General features: G+C 34.8%; 1 protein-coding gene across 3 annotated transcripts in view; it reads left to right on the forward strand.

The window, feature by feature from the left end:
* The window catches only part of LOC115215645 (D-amino-acid oxidase-like), a 58016-nt gene that overhangs the window by 35521 nt on the left and 4800 nt on the right, over positions 1 to 17695 (forward strand). For all 3 annotated transcript variants that reach the window (XM_036505873.1, XM_036505871.1, XM_029784895.2), the window contains exons 6-10: positions 1730 to 1784; positions 3727 to 3828; positions 4744 to 4814; positions 9720 to 9837; positions 16251 to 16349. In XM_036505873.1, coding sequence (XP_036361766.1) covers positions 1730 to 1784; positions 3727 to 3828; positions 4744 to 4814; positions 9720 to 9837; positions 16251 to 16349 — 445 coding nt within the window. The remainder of the gene's footprint in view (positions 1 to 1729; positions 1785 to 3726; positions 3829 to 4743; positions 4815 to 9719; positions 9838 to 16250; positions 16350 to 17695) is intronic.

Raw genomic sequence — 17695 nt, forward strand, 5'->3', positions numbered from 1 at the left:
GTTTGTCTCCCATACCACCTGACAACCATTGCTGGTGTGTTTACACCCCTGTAACTTAGCAGTTTGGCAAAAGAAAATAAGTACCATGCTTAAAAATATGTCCAGGTGTTGATTTGTTCAACTAAAACCCTTCATGTTGGCACTCCAGCATGGTCGCAATCAACTGACTGAAACAAGTAAAAGAATATATATGTTCTTTTATTCTTTTGTTCTTTTACTTGTTTCAATCATTTGACCGCAGCCATGCTGGAGCACCACCTTGAAGGGGTTTTTTTTAGTCAAACAAATTCACCCCTAGGACTTATTTTTTAAGGTTAGTACTTATTCTGTTGGTCCCTTATGCTGAACCACCAACTTATGGTGATATAAACATGTATATATATATGTTTATGGTGACATAAACATACCAACAACAGTTATCAAATGGTGATGGAGGGACAAATGCAGACACAAAAACACACATACATAGATAAATATACATATATATATATATATATATATATATATTATATATATATATATATATATATAAATATGTATGTATATTTATCTATGTATGTGTGTTTTTGTGTCTGCATTTGTCCCTCCATCACCATTTGATAACTGTTGTTGGTATGTTTATGTCACCATAAACATATATATATATACATGTTTATATATATATAATATATATATATTATATATATATATATATATATATATATACAAGATAAGAAAATGGAGAAATACATCTAAATCAAATATCAACTACCAGATAATACTCAATCACATACTTTATTAAACCACCACATAAGAGACTGTAGGGTTAAACATAAAAAAGCAGAACAAATCAGTGTACATAAAGGAATGTACATAAAAAAGTGTACATAAAAGAGTAATGTTGTATGATAAGTAGAATATTTATAAAAGAGAATATAAATATAAGTAAATATAAATATAAGTATAGATTATATTCTCTTTTATATATATTCTACTTATTATACAACATTACTCTTTTATGTACACTTTTTTATGTACATTCCTTTATGTACACTGATTTGTTCTGCTTTTTATATTTAACCCTACAGTCTCTTATGTGGTGGTTTAATAAAGTATGTGATTGAGTATTATCTGGTAGTTGATATTTGATTTAGATGTATTTCTCCATTTTCTTATCTTGTATTAGTAATTTGTGGTAAATCATTTTACCTTTGCCCATATAATACAGTAAATGAATTGATTGCATCGCAATCATTAACATTTATGTATTAACTTTGTTGGGTACTTCACTAGCAGTATATTGGATATATGTTATCCCATGGAGGGTTGCATTTACAACCCCTATCTCAATTTGTATATATATATATATTTATGCATCAGGGTGTGCTTCTTTTTTGGATATATGATACCCTGATACCCAGACAATATATATATATATATATACACGATAGGCTTCTTTCAGTTTCCATCTGTGAAATCCACTCACAGAGCTTTGGTTGGCCCATGGCTATAGTAGAAGACACTTACCCATGGTGCCACACAGTGGAGCAGAACCTGGAACCATGAAGTTTGGAAGCAAGCTTCTTACCACACAGCCACTCCTGTGCTTATATATATATATTGCTTGTATATATATATATGCTTGTGTATACATATAAGTACATGTGTGTTTTATGTGCATGAGTACATATTCATAAATGCACGTGTATGTGTGCATACATATTATTTTCTTTCTCATTCTATTTACTAGATTTATTTCTCTCGGAGGAAAAGTCAAAAGCAAGAGACTAGTAGCTCTGTCAGAGGTAAGTGGTAATAATAAGATGAGGAGGAGAATGATAATGATGATGATGATGATATTTCATGTTTGATAGCTATACTATCCCACAGAATACAGTAGAATACAGTATATCCACTGTTAGCCATTACTGCATAGATCATCATTGTCACCATTATCATCATCATACTCATCAATATCATCACCACCATTATCATCATCAGGTTGACCCTGCTCAAATTCATATGACTCTGATCATCCTATCAGCTCAGTCTTCCATGTGTGACAGTTCCTCTTCGTAACACCTAATGACAATGTCTGTTAACCGAACAATAAACAAATACTTACTTCTTCACAAGTTAGAGCCATGTTGACATACCCAAAGTGTAACATCACTAACCTTTTTTCTTCTCCCCTATTGTCCAACAAAAAACATAGAATCTTCTTTCTCTGGATAGGTGTTGGGTATTTTAGTGGGCTTATTGAAGAAACTTTCTCTGGTTGAGTGTTCTTTCCAAGACATGGTTGAAGCATGCACAATAGGTGCATGCTTCCAATGTCAAAAGTCTTTTGATTGGTGTCCATGTGGAAGAGGCTCTTGTAAAAACATAGGTACATGTTAAGCTACATATCAACAAAGCTCAGACAGAACATTAATGTCAGCATAAAATAGAACTCTAAACTGTCAGAGATTTTAAACAGAAATTATTTTTGCGTTGTGACTTGGCTGTTTGTATAAACACATGGAAGCATCTTTTCTTTATGAACAGAAAAAGAAGGACCTACAAAGTTCAGACACTGTTTATTGAAGGATTAAATAAATCAGATAAACTAGTTTAGTTAGTTCAATTAATAAATTACTAGTATGTTAATAGAATGTTGTCTCAATTCTACTCTGACATATAGAATAGTATATAGAATAATGTATATATATATGTGTGTGTGTGTTTGTATGTATGTATGTGTGTGTGTGTGTAGAGAGAGAGAGAGAGAAAGAGAGAGAGATACAGAGGGGTAGAAAGTAGATAGATAAATGGATGGATGGATGAATTTGGGTTGGTGGGTGGGTTTTAAGCAACACTGTGTGCATGTAAACATCTTATTTTTATACACAATATCTTTGTAGACAGAAAAAGAGGGATGTCTGGACTAGCTTTAATTCAGTACTAGTTTTAATTCAGCATCTAGGTACACTCTTTATCTATCCACAGATACATAACTGCACTATTCCTAAGGAATAATTGAACTGAATTAACCAATTTGCACATCTAATGCATTCTTGGCAATTAGTTCCTGCCAAATCTTTACTCAGATTGCAGGGTATTGGATGGAACTAAAAGGATTCAGGAGCAACAGGCTTCTTCACAGTTGTTTTGTTTAATTCACTAAATGTGCTTGTTTTATTTTATTTGCTTTATCAGGGGTGGATAGTATCAATAAAGTCTGGAAGAAATAGAGGCACTGTGATGCTGAAGGATTGACATGCCAGTAGGTAATCATACAGGTAGGCAGAAACATAGATAGATAAACAGACAAATAGAAAAACAGACAGATTGACAGAGAAAAAAAACATACATGATATGAAAACAAAAACAAGTGAAACCTGCAAGATATATGAAAATAAGAAATAATATTCCGGAAAATAACGGAAATAAACCTGAAAAACAATCCATATAGAAGTAAAAATGCACAAAAAGAAATAATAAGGAAAGAATCTATCTAGAAAAGGTTTCAAAAAAAGACAAAGGAAAACGAAGAAACACGTTCTTTAGAACATGCAAGGGAGAATATAAATATCTAATTCGGAACAAATAAAATGCATAAAACAAGGTAGATTACTGAAATTAGACAATACTGTAGTTACTTCCCTTACAAACATGCTCGCTATGACGTTTTTTTTTTTTTAACTTTGATTTACATGAAAGACATATTTGTATGCAGCTTTTTCTTGTCTAATATTTTTCTTTCAGGTGATGTCTGACTTTGATATCGTAGTTAACTGCTGTGGTTTGGGAAATTATCAGTTGAATAATGATCGAAAGATGACACCGATTCGAGGTCAAGTCATTAGGGTAAATATTGATATATAACAAACATCTTACTGAAACAATGCATAGCGTATATATGTTTATCCACAATTTAATATATATATACATATACATTTGTGTGTGTGTGTGTGTGTGTGTGTGTGTGTGTGTGTGTGTGTGTGTGTGTGTGTGCGTGCGTACGTGCGTGCATGTATGTATACATACATACATAGGCGCAATGTGGCTGTGTGGTAAAAAGTTGCTTCCCAACCACATGGTTCTGGGTTCAGTCTCACTGCATGGCAGTTTAGGTAAGTGTCCTTTTCTATAGCCTTGGGCCAACCAATGCCTTGTGAGTGGATTTGGAAGATAGAAACTGAAAGAAGACCATTGTGTGTGTGTGTGTGTGTGCATTTCTGTGTCTTTATGTCTGATAAGGGTACATGATAACACTTCCAATCAGTTAAGAGCAGAAGCCACGAGAGCCACTACCTGGTACTGCATCAGGGCATTTATTATCATCATCATCATCATCATCATCATCATCATCATCATCATCATTATTATTATTATTATTGAGTGAGAGAGCAGTGCATGCCATCAAAGTGACACTGGGTAAAATATACGAAGCCCAGTATACCCATCATGACTACCCATCTGATAAGGGTACACCGGCACATGCATCACAACCATATGTGTGCTACATGGTGATCTCATATCAAGATAAACAGTACATGACTTTGCAGGTGGAGCCCAATTAGAATTTTCTTCACATCAAGTAGCTCATCCCACTCAAGTCCTTGAATGAGGATTAATAGTTGGTCTTTGCATCCTTCTTGTTGTTGTTGTTATTGTTGTTGTTGTTGTTGTTGTTGTTACTGCTGCTGGTGGTGGTGGTGGTGCTGCTGCTGCTGCTGTTGTTGTTGTTGTTGTCGTCATCATTATTATCATTATCAACAGGTAAATGCACCATGGATAAAACACTTTTACTTCAGTGATGAGGCTACTAAACCATTATATATTTTTCCTACGTAAGTTAATTTGTTATCCTTTTTCTCTTTTTCTTTTCTGTTTTCTCTCTTTTTATACATTCAAGTATAATTATAAAATAATATAGAGTTCACCTGCTCAGCAGATGAGCACATTTCTTTCAAAATCAAGGAGACCATCTTTGAACATCTATTAACCCTTTTGTTTTTGAACCACAGAAGACTGCCTTCGATTTTATGGTACACACCTCCTGTTTGAAAGTGATTTACATTAAAACTTCCTATCAAAATTTCACAATTATTTATGTTCCTGATATCAGCCTAATAATGACAAAATTATTTTACTATATTCTTCATTAATTTTCAAGTTAATAGAAAGAAAAACAGCATTGTTCAACATAAATATGGTAACAAAAGTGTTAAAATCCTACAGTTTCTTTACCCAGATTATATAGAACATGTGTACCAATAATCATTGTTGCATCTTGTTATAGTACCATGTGTTTAAATAATAGCCGGGAAAATTTAGAGTTTTCAGGTAAAGAAAAAACCTCTTCTGACACACTCTACATGTTCATGTGTAAATATAACAATGAAAATATATAAGAATTCCCTAATTTTCAGCATATGACTTGTTATTATTGTTTCATCTAAATTCCAGTGATTGAATTTTATTTCTAAGTTATAACAGAGCCCCTTTTATTATTGGAAGAATTTAAAGAATTTAAACACAAGAAAACATATTTCCATAAATCCTTAACGAATTTAAACATAAGAAAACATTTTTCCATAAATTCTTTAAAGTGAACAGTGTATTACAAGAGATTTTAAAATGACTGCAGTTAGAGAATTCCTTGTGGAAGACAACTTATTTTTACAGTATCTTGAATTCTGGAAACAATAATGCTATTACTTTCAGAGTTTCTAATAAGTCCTCTCACTGGTTCACTGCTTCTTTCAGAGCAACTTTGACAAAGAAGTGTCTGCTGGAAATAAGCCACACAGTGTTTTCATCTGAATGCTCCAGTTTATCAGTTTTCTCATTGTTGTCTATATCTTTCATTGATATATGCAGAAAGACACACATACACAGATACATACATACATACATACATACATACATACATACATACATACATACATACATACATACGTACACACATATATACATACATACATATGTATGTACGCGCGCATGCGTGTGTGTGTGTGTGACTTCATTCATATAGCTGAATCACTACCAGAACTAAAGAAGAAATTCCAGGTGTGGAAGCAAGGTCTAGAATCAAAGGGCCTTAAAGTTAATTTAGCAAAAACCAAAGTTTTAATAAGTAGGAAAGAGGACAAATCACAGATCTCTTCAGGTAGATAGCCCTGCTCGATATATGGAAAAGGTGTAGGTAGAAACTCTATAAGATGTACCTGGTGCAAGCTATAGACACACAAGTGGTGCAACAACATCAGAGGAAGGTTAACAGGTACAATAAACACTAGAAATGTACAAAAAATAGACTCCATCAAATGCCAGTGGGGATATCCCGAAGTAGTTCATAGCTTCCATTATATAGGTGACCAAGTCAGCAGCAGAGGTGGATGCTCAGAGTAAAAGGTAGATTGTACAATGTCTGTGTGCAAACAGCCATGTTACATGACAGTGAAACATGGGCTGTGACTGCTGAGGATATGCGTAGCCTTGAAAGAAATGAAGCTAGTATGCTTTGCTGGATGTGCATTGTCAGTGTGCATGTATGACAATGTGAGTGTCTTGAGAGAAAAGTTGGGCATAAGAGGCATCAGATGTGGCGTGCAAGAGAGACGACTGTGCTGAGTATGGCCATGTGATACCTATGGGTGATGACAGCTGTGTAAAGAAATGCCAATCTCTAACTGGGGAAGGAACCTGTGGAAGAAGTAGACCCAGGAAGATATGGAATGAGGTGGTGAAGCATGATCTTTAAATGTTGGGCTTCACAGAGATGATGACAAGTGACCGAGACCTTTAGTGATATGCTGTGCTTGAACCAAGTGAAATCATAATTGTAGCCAATGCCAGTGTCACTTAACTGACACTCATGCTGGTGGCACATAAAAGCACCCATTACACTCTAGGAGTGGTTGGCATAAGGAAGGACTTCCAGTCATTGAACATGGTGCAGCTCTCCAGCTTTGGAGACATGGGGGAGCAGATAACCGAGGATGAGGGAAGGTAACTGGGGAAGGGGAAGGTAACTGAGGATGGATGAAGATATCTGAGGAGTAAAAGTAACTAAGAAAACCAGTGGGCGTAGTATGTGCCCATTCTGTTCTCCAATGATAGAAGACATGATGGGTGCTAGGGTTTGAAGTGTGGGTGGGAGAAGGTTGACAGGGCAGAGCCCCTCATGGACATGCATTACCAAGATGACTTTACGATATCGATTCTGTTGTGCAGGGTAGGTCATCTTGAGTAGGGCAAGGTGCCAAATACCTTAGTCCTTTGTAAGGCTCAGCGTTTTGAGATCAGCCTTCAATACTTCGTCTCCATGTACCTGGATGTCCTTTTCATTGCCAACCACTTTACAGAATATAATTGGGTGCTTTTTATCATAACACCAGCACTAGTGAGGTTGCCTTTGACCCAGTATGACAAAGAGTCTTCAGGACTACATTGTCTCTGTTTGTTCAGGGCAATGTGACAAATTGAATAGGTAGAAGCAAGTGTGATCACAGAAAAGTAAAAGGGAGAAAGTGTGATGGGGGAAACAGAGTGATTGGGGTGACAGTGTGGAAGAAGATAGATATATAGGAGCGACACTGTTAGGCGGAGTAACAGAAGAGAAACAATAATGGCAGGGTTATGAGAAGATTCAACACCTGTAGCTGATGAAGTATATTGATACATAAATATGTATCCTATTGTCTGAGAGTAAGAAAAGTGTGTATCCTAGTGTGAAAACAGCAAAATGTGTTTCACTCATTTTGTCTATATGAAGAATTTTCACCGAGAGTTACCACTGGGAAGGCTTTTCCGCATCTGAGTGTACATGAATGTGAAGCTATATCCCCTTCTATTTCATTAAAGGCTTCGAGTAATATGTCTCTAAATCTCTGTCCATTTGCAGAATCTTTAAGCTTCCAGACCCTTCTCCTCCATGCTGGTCATCTGGGCATCCACTTAGCCCTGATCCTGAAGTCACTAACTACCAGCCTATGTTGTGGGGTACATTCTTCTCCTGGGAAGGTTTTGGCATTTATAAGCAACCACCTTTCCCTTTTTCTGGCGAGGATGTAGTCAATTTGGCTAGTGTGTCTGCCAGAACAGTAGGTGACTAGGTGATTGGCAGGTTTCCTGAAGTTAGTATTGCAAACCATAAGATCCTTTGCATCACAGAACTCCAGCAGCCTGGTTCCTTCCTCATTGCAGGAACCAAAACCGTAGCCTCCATGTGCGCCATGGAAGCCCCCTGTCTGTTGTCCAACATGTCCATTGAAGTCACCAGCCACAAAGAGAAGGTCCCTGTCATTCGGCAACAAGGTAGTCTGCAAGAGGGTGTCATAAAATCGGTCTTTCTGTCCATCGGGTAGCCCCAGCTGAGGGGCATAGGCCAAGATAATGGTTGCTAACCCATGATGAAGCACTAATCTAATCTTAAGTATTCTGTCACATACTCTGACTATCTCGATTACCTTATCCACCCATTTCTTCACAAGAAGTACACCCACGCCCCCGACCCTGTCAGTGTTCCCTGCCCAGAAAAATCTTGTACCTGCGTTCTTTGCCTGTGAGGAACCTAGTGGAACCTCCTCTCTACCTTACTTCTTGGAGGCAGCACATATCAACACATCTCCATTCAGGCATCTCAACAATCTCACCAGACCTATCTTTCAGTGTGCCGACATTGAAAGTGCCAACCCTGAGGTGTGGGAGGTATGAGCCCGTGAGACCCTGGGACGGGGGACAGCAACGTCATGTACCTGAAAAGAAAGCTCACATTGGCAAAAATACACCTTTAGTTCATATAAGTAATCTCTATTATTATATATAATTTAAACATTAATTTTCTTTTTATATTTAACATTCACTAAAAAAATATCCCTCCTCTTTCTATAGGCTACTTCTGACGTTATATCATATAACGTTTTTTCAAACAATATTAATAGCGTTCAGTAAATCACTATACATATCCATCATTTTCTGTTAAAATGTCTTATTGATGAGTTTCATTTCTTCACTTCCCTAAAGAGAAGATTACATTGTTTTATTTTGATGAAGAGAACCCGATTTCATTCGGGTCTACTGGGGCCACATATAGGGGGGGGGGTGCACACTGTAGAAATTAAATTAGAGATCAAACCACTAACAGGGAAATGAAACAGTAAAAAAACAAAAACATAAAAATATAATATTAGATATATGTATATATGTGTGTGTGTGTGTGTGTGTTGACAGGTAGACAATAGAATGCGATGGCGATGGGGATGGCGATGTAATATTTGTTACTGTCTATGAACGCTGATAGATACATGAGTAAAATGTATAGGAAGGTAAGAAATAAGAGTGAGTGAAAATGTTCTTGGAAGAGAGTAAATAGCGACAGAGTGATTTGAGGAAGAATTTACATTAAATAACGGTAGTTGCATTGTCAAATGAAGAGGAGTGACAGAGTACTGGAGGAAATAGGGTGAGGTAGGAAGATGGCCCCTAGCAACCACACCTTTTAAGATAGGGATTTCTAAGGTAGCCCACGCGCATCGTCACCTCATTCTACATGTCCCTGTAAATTTTGGAGCGAATCGGCATACATACATACATACATACATACATACATACATACATACATACATTTATATAAATATATATATATACACACACATTATGTGTTTGTGTGTGTGTGTGTATGTATAATATAATATAATATAATATAATGTAATATATTTAATATAATATAATATAATGTATATGTAAAGGAAGAACTATGTTGTTATGGGAGGAACAGCACAAAAAGGCAACTGGGACACCACTCCAAATGAACAGGACCAAAGACACATATTGGATGGCTGTGCTCGAATTGTGCCAAGTTTGAAGGTAAATAGGCTCTTTCTTTCTTCATTTTTATGTTTCAATTTATTTGACCTTTTCAACCCAGACTGTATAGAATATCTCATAAAAAACTGAAACCCTAGAAAACTAATGGCCTGTATCATCATCATCATTTTATGTCTATTTTCCATGCTAGCTTGGGTTGGGTGGGTTTGCAGAATCCAATGAACCAGAGTTCTGTGTGAACACTTCAATGTCTACTTTAGCATGGATTCTACAGTTAGCTACCCTTCCTAATGCCAACCACTTTACAGAGTGTAAAGAGTGCTTTTCGTGTAGCACCAGCACTATGTATCTGTGTCAAAAAAAAAAGGAAGGAAATTTTTTTAAAAAGTAGATTATAATAATAATAATAATAATTATAATAATAATAATAATAATTATAATAATAATAAAATGGCAGAAATTCAAAAGATAGTGCTCATGGGAACTGCTCATATCCTATGCAAAATACTTTCTATGTAATCTCAGGGTTTAAAACAAACACAATTTTCGTTTTTTTTTATTTTATTTTTTTCTTTCTTTTTTTTTTTTTGGACATTTACTAGTACAACACCAAAACAAAACCAAATATATGGCACACTTGGCATAACAACAACATGAACTTCCAACCTGTTGTCTCTTGAGGTCTCTGGGTGAGACTTGGAGTCAACTTGTACAAATATAAAGCAAAAGTCAAACATACAATGATAATAATAATGATAATAATAATAATAGAATGCATTTCAATGTAACAGAATAAAGATTTTGTTATATTTGGGGATGGTATATTTTTTTTATTTTTGCCAATTAACCATATGCACTATATATTTGGTCTTCACTTCAGCTTTATTATTATTCTTATTTTAGTGTCCTTTATCTTAAAACTTTTATCACACATTCTGTAACCTTTTCAGCAATTCTCCATTCCACATGTCTCTTCCTGTTCTACTTAGCCCATTCTGTCTTTCTGTGGTGTGTACCCTTATCTGTACATGCTTTTGCATCTGTATCTGTGTGTGTATGTGTGTGTGTGTGTGTGTGCGTGCATGCATATGTGTGCATGTCTATGTATTTAGTATGTGTGCTTTGTATGCATGTATATGAGCTTGCTTACTTCACAATTTGTACCCGTATCTTTTATTTAGTTGTCTCTGTTTTTTGCTTTTTTATTCATTTATTTACTTGGTTTTTTTTTCACATTCCATTTTAAGTATGTGTATGTGTCTTGTGTGTGTGTGTGTATGGCTTTATGTATTATACTGTTTATATCTGTTTCTTTTCTTCTCTCCTTTTGTCTTTAGTCGTCATGTTGCATAGTGTGGTAGAGTGAAGGGGGTGTTGTTATTCCATTCATGTTTCTGTTGAAGCTTGGTCTATCTATTACTATGTGTGTAGTCTCTGTAATCGGTCTAAGTATTGTGTCTGGTCTATGTGTCGATAATATCTTAATATCTATGTTATTAACTGAGTGTCTATGTTCTAATTGAGCATGTTGGTAGAGCACTAACAAGCTTTTCTCTTCCATGAGCTCCCACTAGTGTTCACCTATCCGTTGACCTATACTATGTGCTGTCTCTCTGATGTATGTTGCTGTCCTGTTTCTGCACCATCCCTCATTACACTGTATACTATAGACTACAATCCTAATCTTACAGTTTACCTGTGGGTTCATCCTACATACTATACATTTGTTATCTGCATATGGGGGCCTTTCAGATGGATATGTTCTACAGATAAGGGATTTTATTGGGGTTCTTGGCCTTTCTACTACTTTAATCCATAGATTCATCTTATCTAAGGTTTTCCTAAAAAGGTATGCTAGGCTGCTACCAGGGGTAGCATCAGTGAGCATGACACACTGTTATTTTTGGTTGTTATACCACAAGCTGGCCTTATTTATCTTTTTCTTGGTCCCTTCTAAGCTATTCCAGGATTTACACCAATATAACAGGTAGATCCCATTTGCATCGTTCTCTATGATGGCCTTGTTCTTAGCCTTAGCTCTTTTGTACGCTCTGATTCTGTCCCTTTTGCCTGAAGCCAGAGAATCGCATGCAGTGAATGAAGTATTGTATGTGTCTTTCTAATTCCACAGGGCTACACATGCAGGACATATTTTTCATCTCTCTCACTAAGTCCTCTATTAGAATATTGAACTTGATGTTGTCTGCAATAGCTACATCCTTGTGGACCAGATATTTAGAGGCCATGTGGTTCTTGGACGCTGATTTTCATCAAATCTCTGATAATGGTGTTTATTTGTGGTCAGAACAGTTTTCTTTTATTCTTTTACTTGTTTCAGTCATTTCACTGTGGGCATACTGGAACACCGCCTTTAGTCGAACAAATCGACCCCAAGACTTATTCTTTGTAAGCCTAGCACTTATTCTATTGGTCACTTTTGCCGAACTGCTAAGTTATGGGGACATGAACACACCATCATCGGTTGTCAAGCGATGGGGTGGGGAAACACAAACACACAAATACATACATATATATATATAATTCAATTTAATTAAATCAGTATATAGTTAACATGTTCTTTAACTTCAGTTGCTCCCTTATTAAATACCGGTTAAATCCATTTGATCAATTTCCATAGAAACCATATAATAAGTTAATATTTAGATAAGTAATAAGTAAATAAATATTAAACTATTTCTTTGCAATTTTCTTTACCTCCCTCTATTGTGGTAAAAATTTGGTATATACTCAAAATATTCAAAGAAGTTTTATCCCTTTGTTAAAATTTCATTCTTAATAATCTTCTTGATTACCTTAAATTTTAACTTTATAATAAAAATAATAATAATAATAATAATAATGAAATTATTGTATACGGTGCTCAGGTGCACCACAACTTGTCAAAAGTGCATATAAAGTATATGCAGTAATGTAGAAATGTCTGGAAAGCGAACAGTGTATGCTTGCGTGTGTATGGAGGGGAGAAAATCAGATGTAGTGTTGGCAAATCTCAGGAAGCATGGAAGTTTTGAAGGATGCAGTGCTCCGACAACTAACAACTGACGCCAGCAGTTTGTTCCAGGCTTCAGTAACTCTTAGCGTGAAAAAATGTTTCCAAAAGTCATAGGAGCTGTGCTGTTTTCTGACTTTGTAAACATGTCCACGGGTGTTAGACAGATGGAGTTTGAAAAGGTGCTCAGAGTTATTGTTTGTCAGATGGTTAATAATTTTATGGGTGTTTAAGACAATATTATTTGAAATGATCTTTAGAAATTACTTGATTTATCTCTTTCTTAAATGGCTCTACCCTCCTGATCTTAGTATTTATAAGGGTCTTTATATAAATTAACCCTTCTAAACAAGTACCACTAAGAAACTATAAATATCGTGTAGGGAGTAACAATAATAACTTCTTAAACTTAAAATATAACCCTTAGTTTTTAAAAAAAGATTAGAGTAAAATATGAATGTTCCATAACTTAAATATTCCTTTAGCTGATACCAGACATCAGTCTTTTATTGATATTAGCTAAATAAGTAAATATATAATTTTTAGTCTAATATATTTTGAATTATTATACTTTTTCTATAATTCTTCTCTATTGGTCTTAATAAGCTACATATACTTTACCAGTAGTTAAGCTATTTTATTCCTTTTCTATGGTGATCTGCCCTACTTGGTTCTTGATTATTTTTATTTCATTTCTTTATTATTTTATAATTAGCCTTTATTTATTTATAAAATTAATCTAATTTTTGTATCTCTATAAATTCATACTTAGCTTATATAAAACTATACTGGTATATTCACTACTTATAAAAAAACTGCTTAGATTATAATTTAATTAATATATAATTAGCATGTTCTTTTACCTCAATACTCCTTTATTAATTCCAGTATATACCAATTAATCAATATTCACAGACACCATCTGATGAGTTAGTATTGAAGTGTACAATATGTATAAATATTAAACTATTTCGGGATAATTTCTTTTCCTCCTTCTATTATGGTAAAAGTTTTGGTATATACTCAAAAGTATTCATGAATTTCTATCCTTTTGTTATAATATTCTTCTTAATAATCCTCCGAATAATCCTAAGCTTTAACTGTATACAATATAGCAACATTGTTTAAAATATTTAACTATAATACTACAAGATAAGACTTCCCCTGTTTCATTATCAATGGTCTGCTAGTGGGCAACCTGCTTAATTGTCAGCTAACATCTTGTTTTAAATTTTCTTTTACTAAGCCTCATGATATTGCTTCTAATAAATCTTGATTTTTATGACTATACCAACTATGATTTCTGTCTGCTCCCTCAGCCCTACCCCTAACAGATACTGCTCTTTGTTCTCTCAGCCTTAGATATATAAGGATTTGATAAACTAGTCTATAAATTAAAACTGACCCCATAAAAACAAAAAAATCACTGACAGGCAGAGTCTGTAACAATGTGTATCTTCTTGATAACTTAGTAACTTCTATGCTGGAGGGGAAACGGGCAAGTTCTTTGTCTATCTCCTTAACTTCTTGGAGATTTTAGGTATTATTATACTAATGTGTCCATCAGTTCTAATTCAATTAAATTCTATGTCTTTGTGCAGCTGAGGATTGCTCTGCATTTTAAATTGATGTAATGATTGCATCGTTCAATTAAATGGAGTTGCATGAAACAATCATACTACATTACCTCTGGATGTCCTTGTTGCTTATTTTGATATATATATATATATATACATATATACTGAAGAAGGGGTTTTTTCTTTGTGTTAATTGTCCTGTACTCCATTTTTTTGTTGTTTTTAAAAAAATGCCCAGTTCCTTTGGTTTGTGTCTATGTTTTCGTTTCTCTTTGTGTTCGACGTCCCTTTGGTGTCCTGTACTCATATATGCGTGTATATGTACATGTAGAGGTAGGTACGTACATATATGTTTATATATATGCATATGTTTTATTTCATTTATTAATATATTATATGACTAAACGCATGCACCCCCTTAAGTAAGATTGTTCTGTATATCAAGTTTTGGTCTTGATATTAACTCTGACGTGCACTCTTCACCTTTCTGTCCCATCCCTATTCTTTGATTTTCTTTTTCCTCTACTTAACTTGTCTCTTCCTCTCTCTCTCTCATTCTTCATTCTCTCTCTCCCCCTCACCATTCTTCATGGTTTCCTCGCAGCCATTCCCCTTCTTCTCTCCCTTCCTCTTGCTCCTCCTCCTCCCTTCTCGTCGTCCACCCGCGACGATACTTCCGCTCTGACTGTCTTTCTGGCCTGGCCTTTCAAGGTAACGGACGACATTCTTCCTGCCCCCTGTCGTTCACAAAAAATTCTGCGTTTGCAATACTTTTTTTTGTTCGGCGTCAACAGCCCTTCTTATCTTGTTTTTCCCTGTCCTGTCTTTTACTGTTTATATTTTTGTACTGTCGTTACTGTCCTGTTTTTTTACCATTTTTTTACCATTTTTTACCCCTCTGCGAAAAGATCTCAGAATTTTAATTGATTTGCTTTTCGCAGGAAGGAAAGTTTCTTGTCGAAGATACGTCTCGCTTTTATCCTTCGAAACGTAGAGTAGATGAAACCATAGCGACTGAAGAAGGGGTTTTTTCTTTGTGTTAATTGTCCTGTACTCCATTTTTTTGTTGTTTTTAAAAAAATGTCCAGTTCCTTTGGTTTGTGTCTATGTTTTCATTTCTCTTTGTGTTCGACGTCCCTTTGGTGTCCTGTACTCATATATGCGTGTATATGTACATGTAGAGGTAAGTACGTACATATATGTTTATATATATGCATATGTTTTATTTCATTTATTAATATATATATATATATAATATTAGGGAATAAATTAGTATTCCAACCTTACAGGTAAAATTCAGTATAGTAATATTAGACCGAATTTCATAATATATGATATATGTATATAACTAATTTAGTGCCACACAGTGGGACTGAACCTGGAACCATGTGGTTGGTAAGCAAGTTACTTTCCACACACCCATGAGATAGTTTCTGTTACATGACAGAGGATATGGACATATAGTTCATACATGGGTAATGAAGTGCAGGAGGAGGAAGAGGAAAAAAACAATGATTGTTCCCTATCCTCTGAGTTTGGTAGATAGAAGAGAGCCAGTTATCCCAGACTCAACATAATTCTAGGCAACAAAGTGGATTCCACAGGAACTATGATAGAATATCATAAAGTCATGGGTGTAGAGCTTCAGAATGGTTAGCAATCTATCTTGTCCACACCTAATTCCATTACTCATTATTAATCATATGTCCCCATAACTTAGCAGTTCGGCAAAAGTGACCAATAGAATAAGTGCTAGGCTTACAAAGAATAAGTCCTGGGGTCGATTTGTTTGACTAAAGGCGGTGTTCCAGTTTGACAGCAAAGATTATATTGTCATAAATCATTTTTTTTTCTTTGTCTCTCAGGATGCAGAAATTTTAGACACAAAAGTTGGACTGAGACCATTTAGGGAACAAACCCGTCTGGACCAGCAAACTATCACATTTAATGGTCGGTCTATACAGGTGAGTTCTCTTATCTTTACTACTGTCTCTTCCTTCTACTCCTACTCCTATTCCTTGACTGAATCACTATTTCTTAACCAACTTCATCTAGAAGAGAACCACAAGGAAGACTATATTAAGAACTTCTCCATTAAGTTGATATACAGCAAATCAATAAATCACTTTCAGATCTTTCATAAAATACCAAGGTCATCACTGATTGGTTTAATTGTATCTCTATTAGACTTAATACAGTAATGCCTTGATATACAAGTTAATTCATTGTATATTGCTCTTAAATTGAAAACTCATAAAGCAGAGCAATAATTTCTCATAACAGCAATGTTATAAACCATAATTCATTCCCAGAAAAATATTTTACCTATAAAATTTATAATACTCATAAATAAATGGCAATAAAACAACAGTAGGATATAAAGAATATTTTATGTAGCATAAAAAGAATGTCAATTTCATTTGTAATGAAGAATATTGTTATTATAATTGTTTTCTGAATCACTTTTATGCGCACTAGACTCACGCACACCATCACTTGTAGACATGATCACCAATTCACTAGCACTCGTTGACAGACTTGTAGATTTCTTTTTAAAAAACAACTTTAGAGTTATGTGCTTAGAAGAAGCTTTCTTTCGCTCTCTATTTATACCTGTAATTACTGGGGTACTGGAATATATAACACACTGCCTAAATACCAGTATTGAGAAATTAGGCTTCTTAAAACCAAAAAGGAGAAAGCTGGTTCGAAGACTACAGATCCAAACCTTCACTGGAACTATAAAAATCTGTAAAACTTTCCAGAGGTTTATCATTTAAGTATATATGAGCATGTCTATGTTCATGAGAATACATACATAAAACAAAACTTACAAATCTACACATATACATACATACATACATACATACATGCATGCATGCATGCATGCATGCATACATACATACATACATACATGCATACATACATACATACATACATACATACATACATACATACATACATAGTTCAAATTTATAGAAAAACAAAGATGAAGACAGATGTAGGAACTAAAAGCAAGTGTATTAGTTTGACACTTGGGAAAAATGGAATAGTCTTTTATGTTTCAAGTCTATACTCTTCAACAGAAAGGAATAAGAGGAAATAGAGAGAGAATGAAAAGAAAATATATTGAGTTCACTGGTCCAACATGGTGAATCCATACATGGATACATACATACAAACATGCATACATACATGCATGCATACATACATACATACATACATACATACATACATACATACATACATACATATATACATACATACATACCCTGTTGATGTAGTTGAAATTCCAATGAAGAAGCTGTGG

The sequence above is a fragment of the Octopus sinensis genome, linkage group LG9, assembly GCF_006345805.1.
Source record: "Octopus sinensis linkage group LG9, ASM634580v1, whole genome shotgun sequence".
NCBI classification, from domain to species: Eukaryota; Metazoa; Mollusca; class Cephalopoda; order Octopoda; family Octopodidae; genus Octopus; species Octopus sinensis.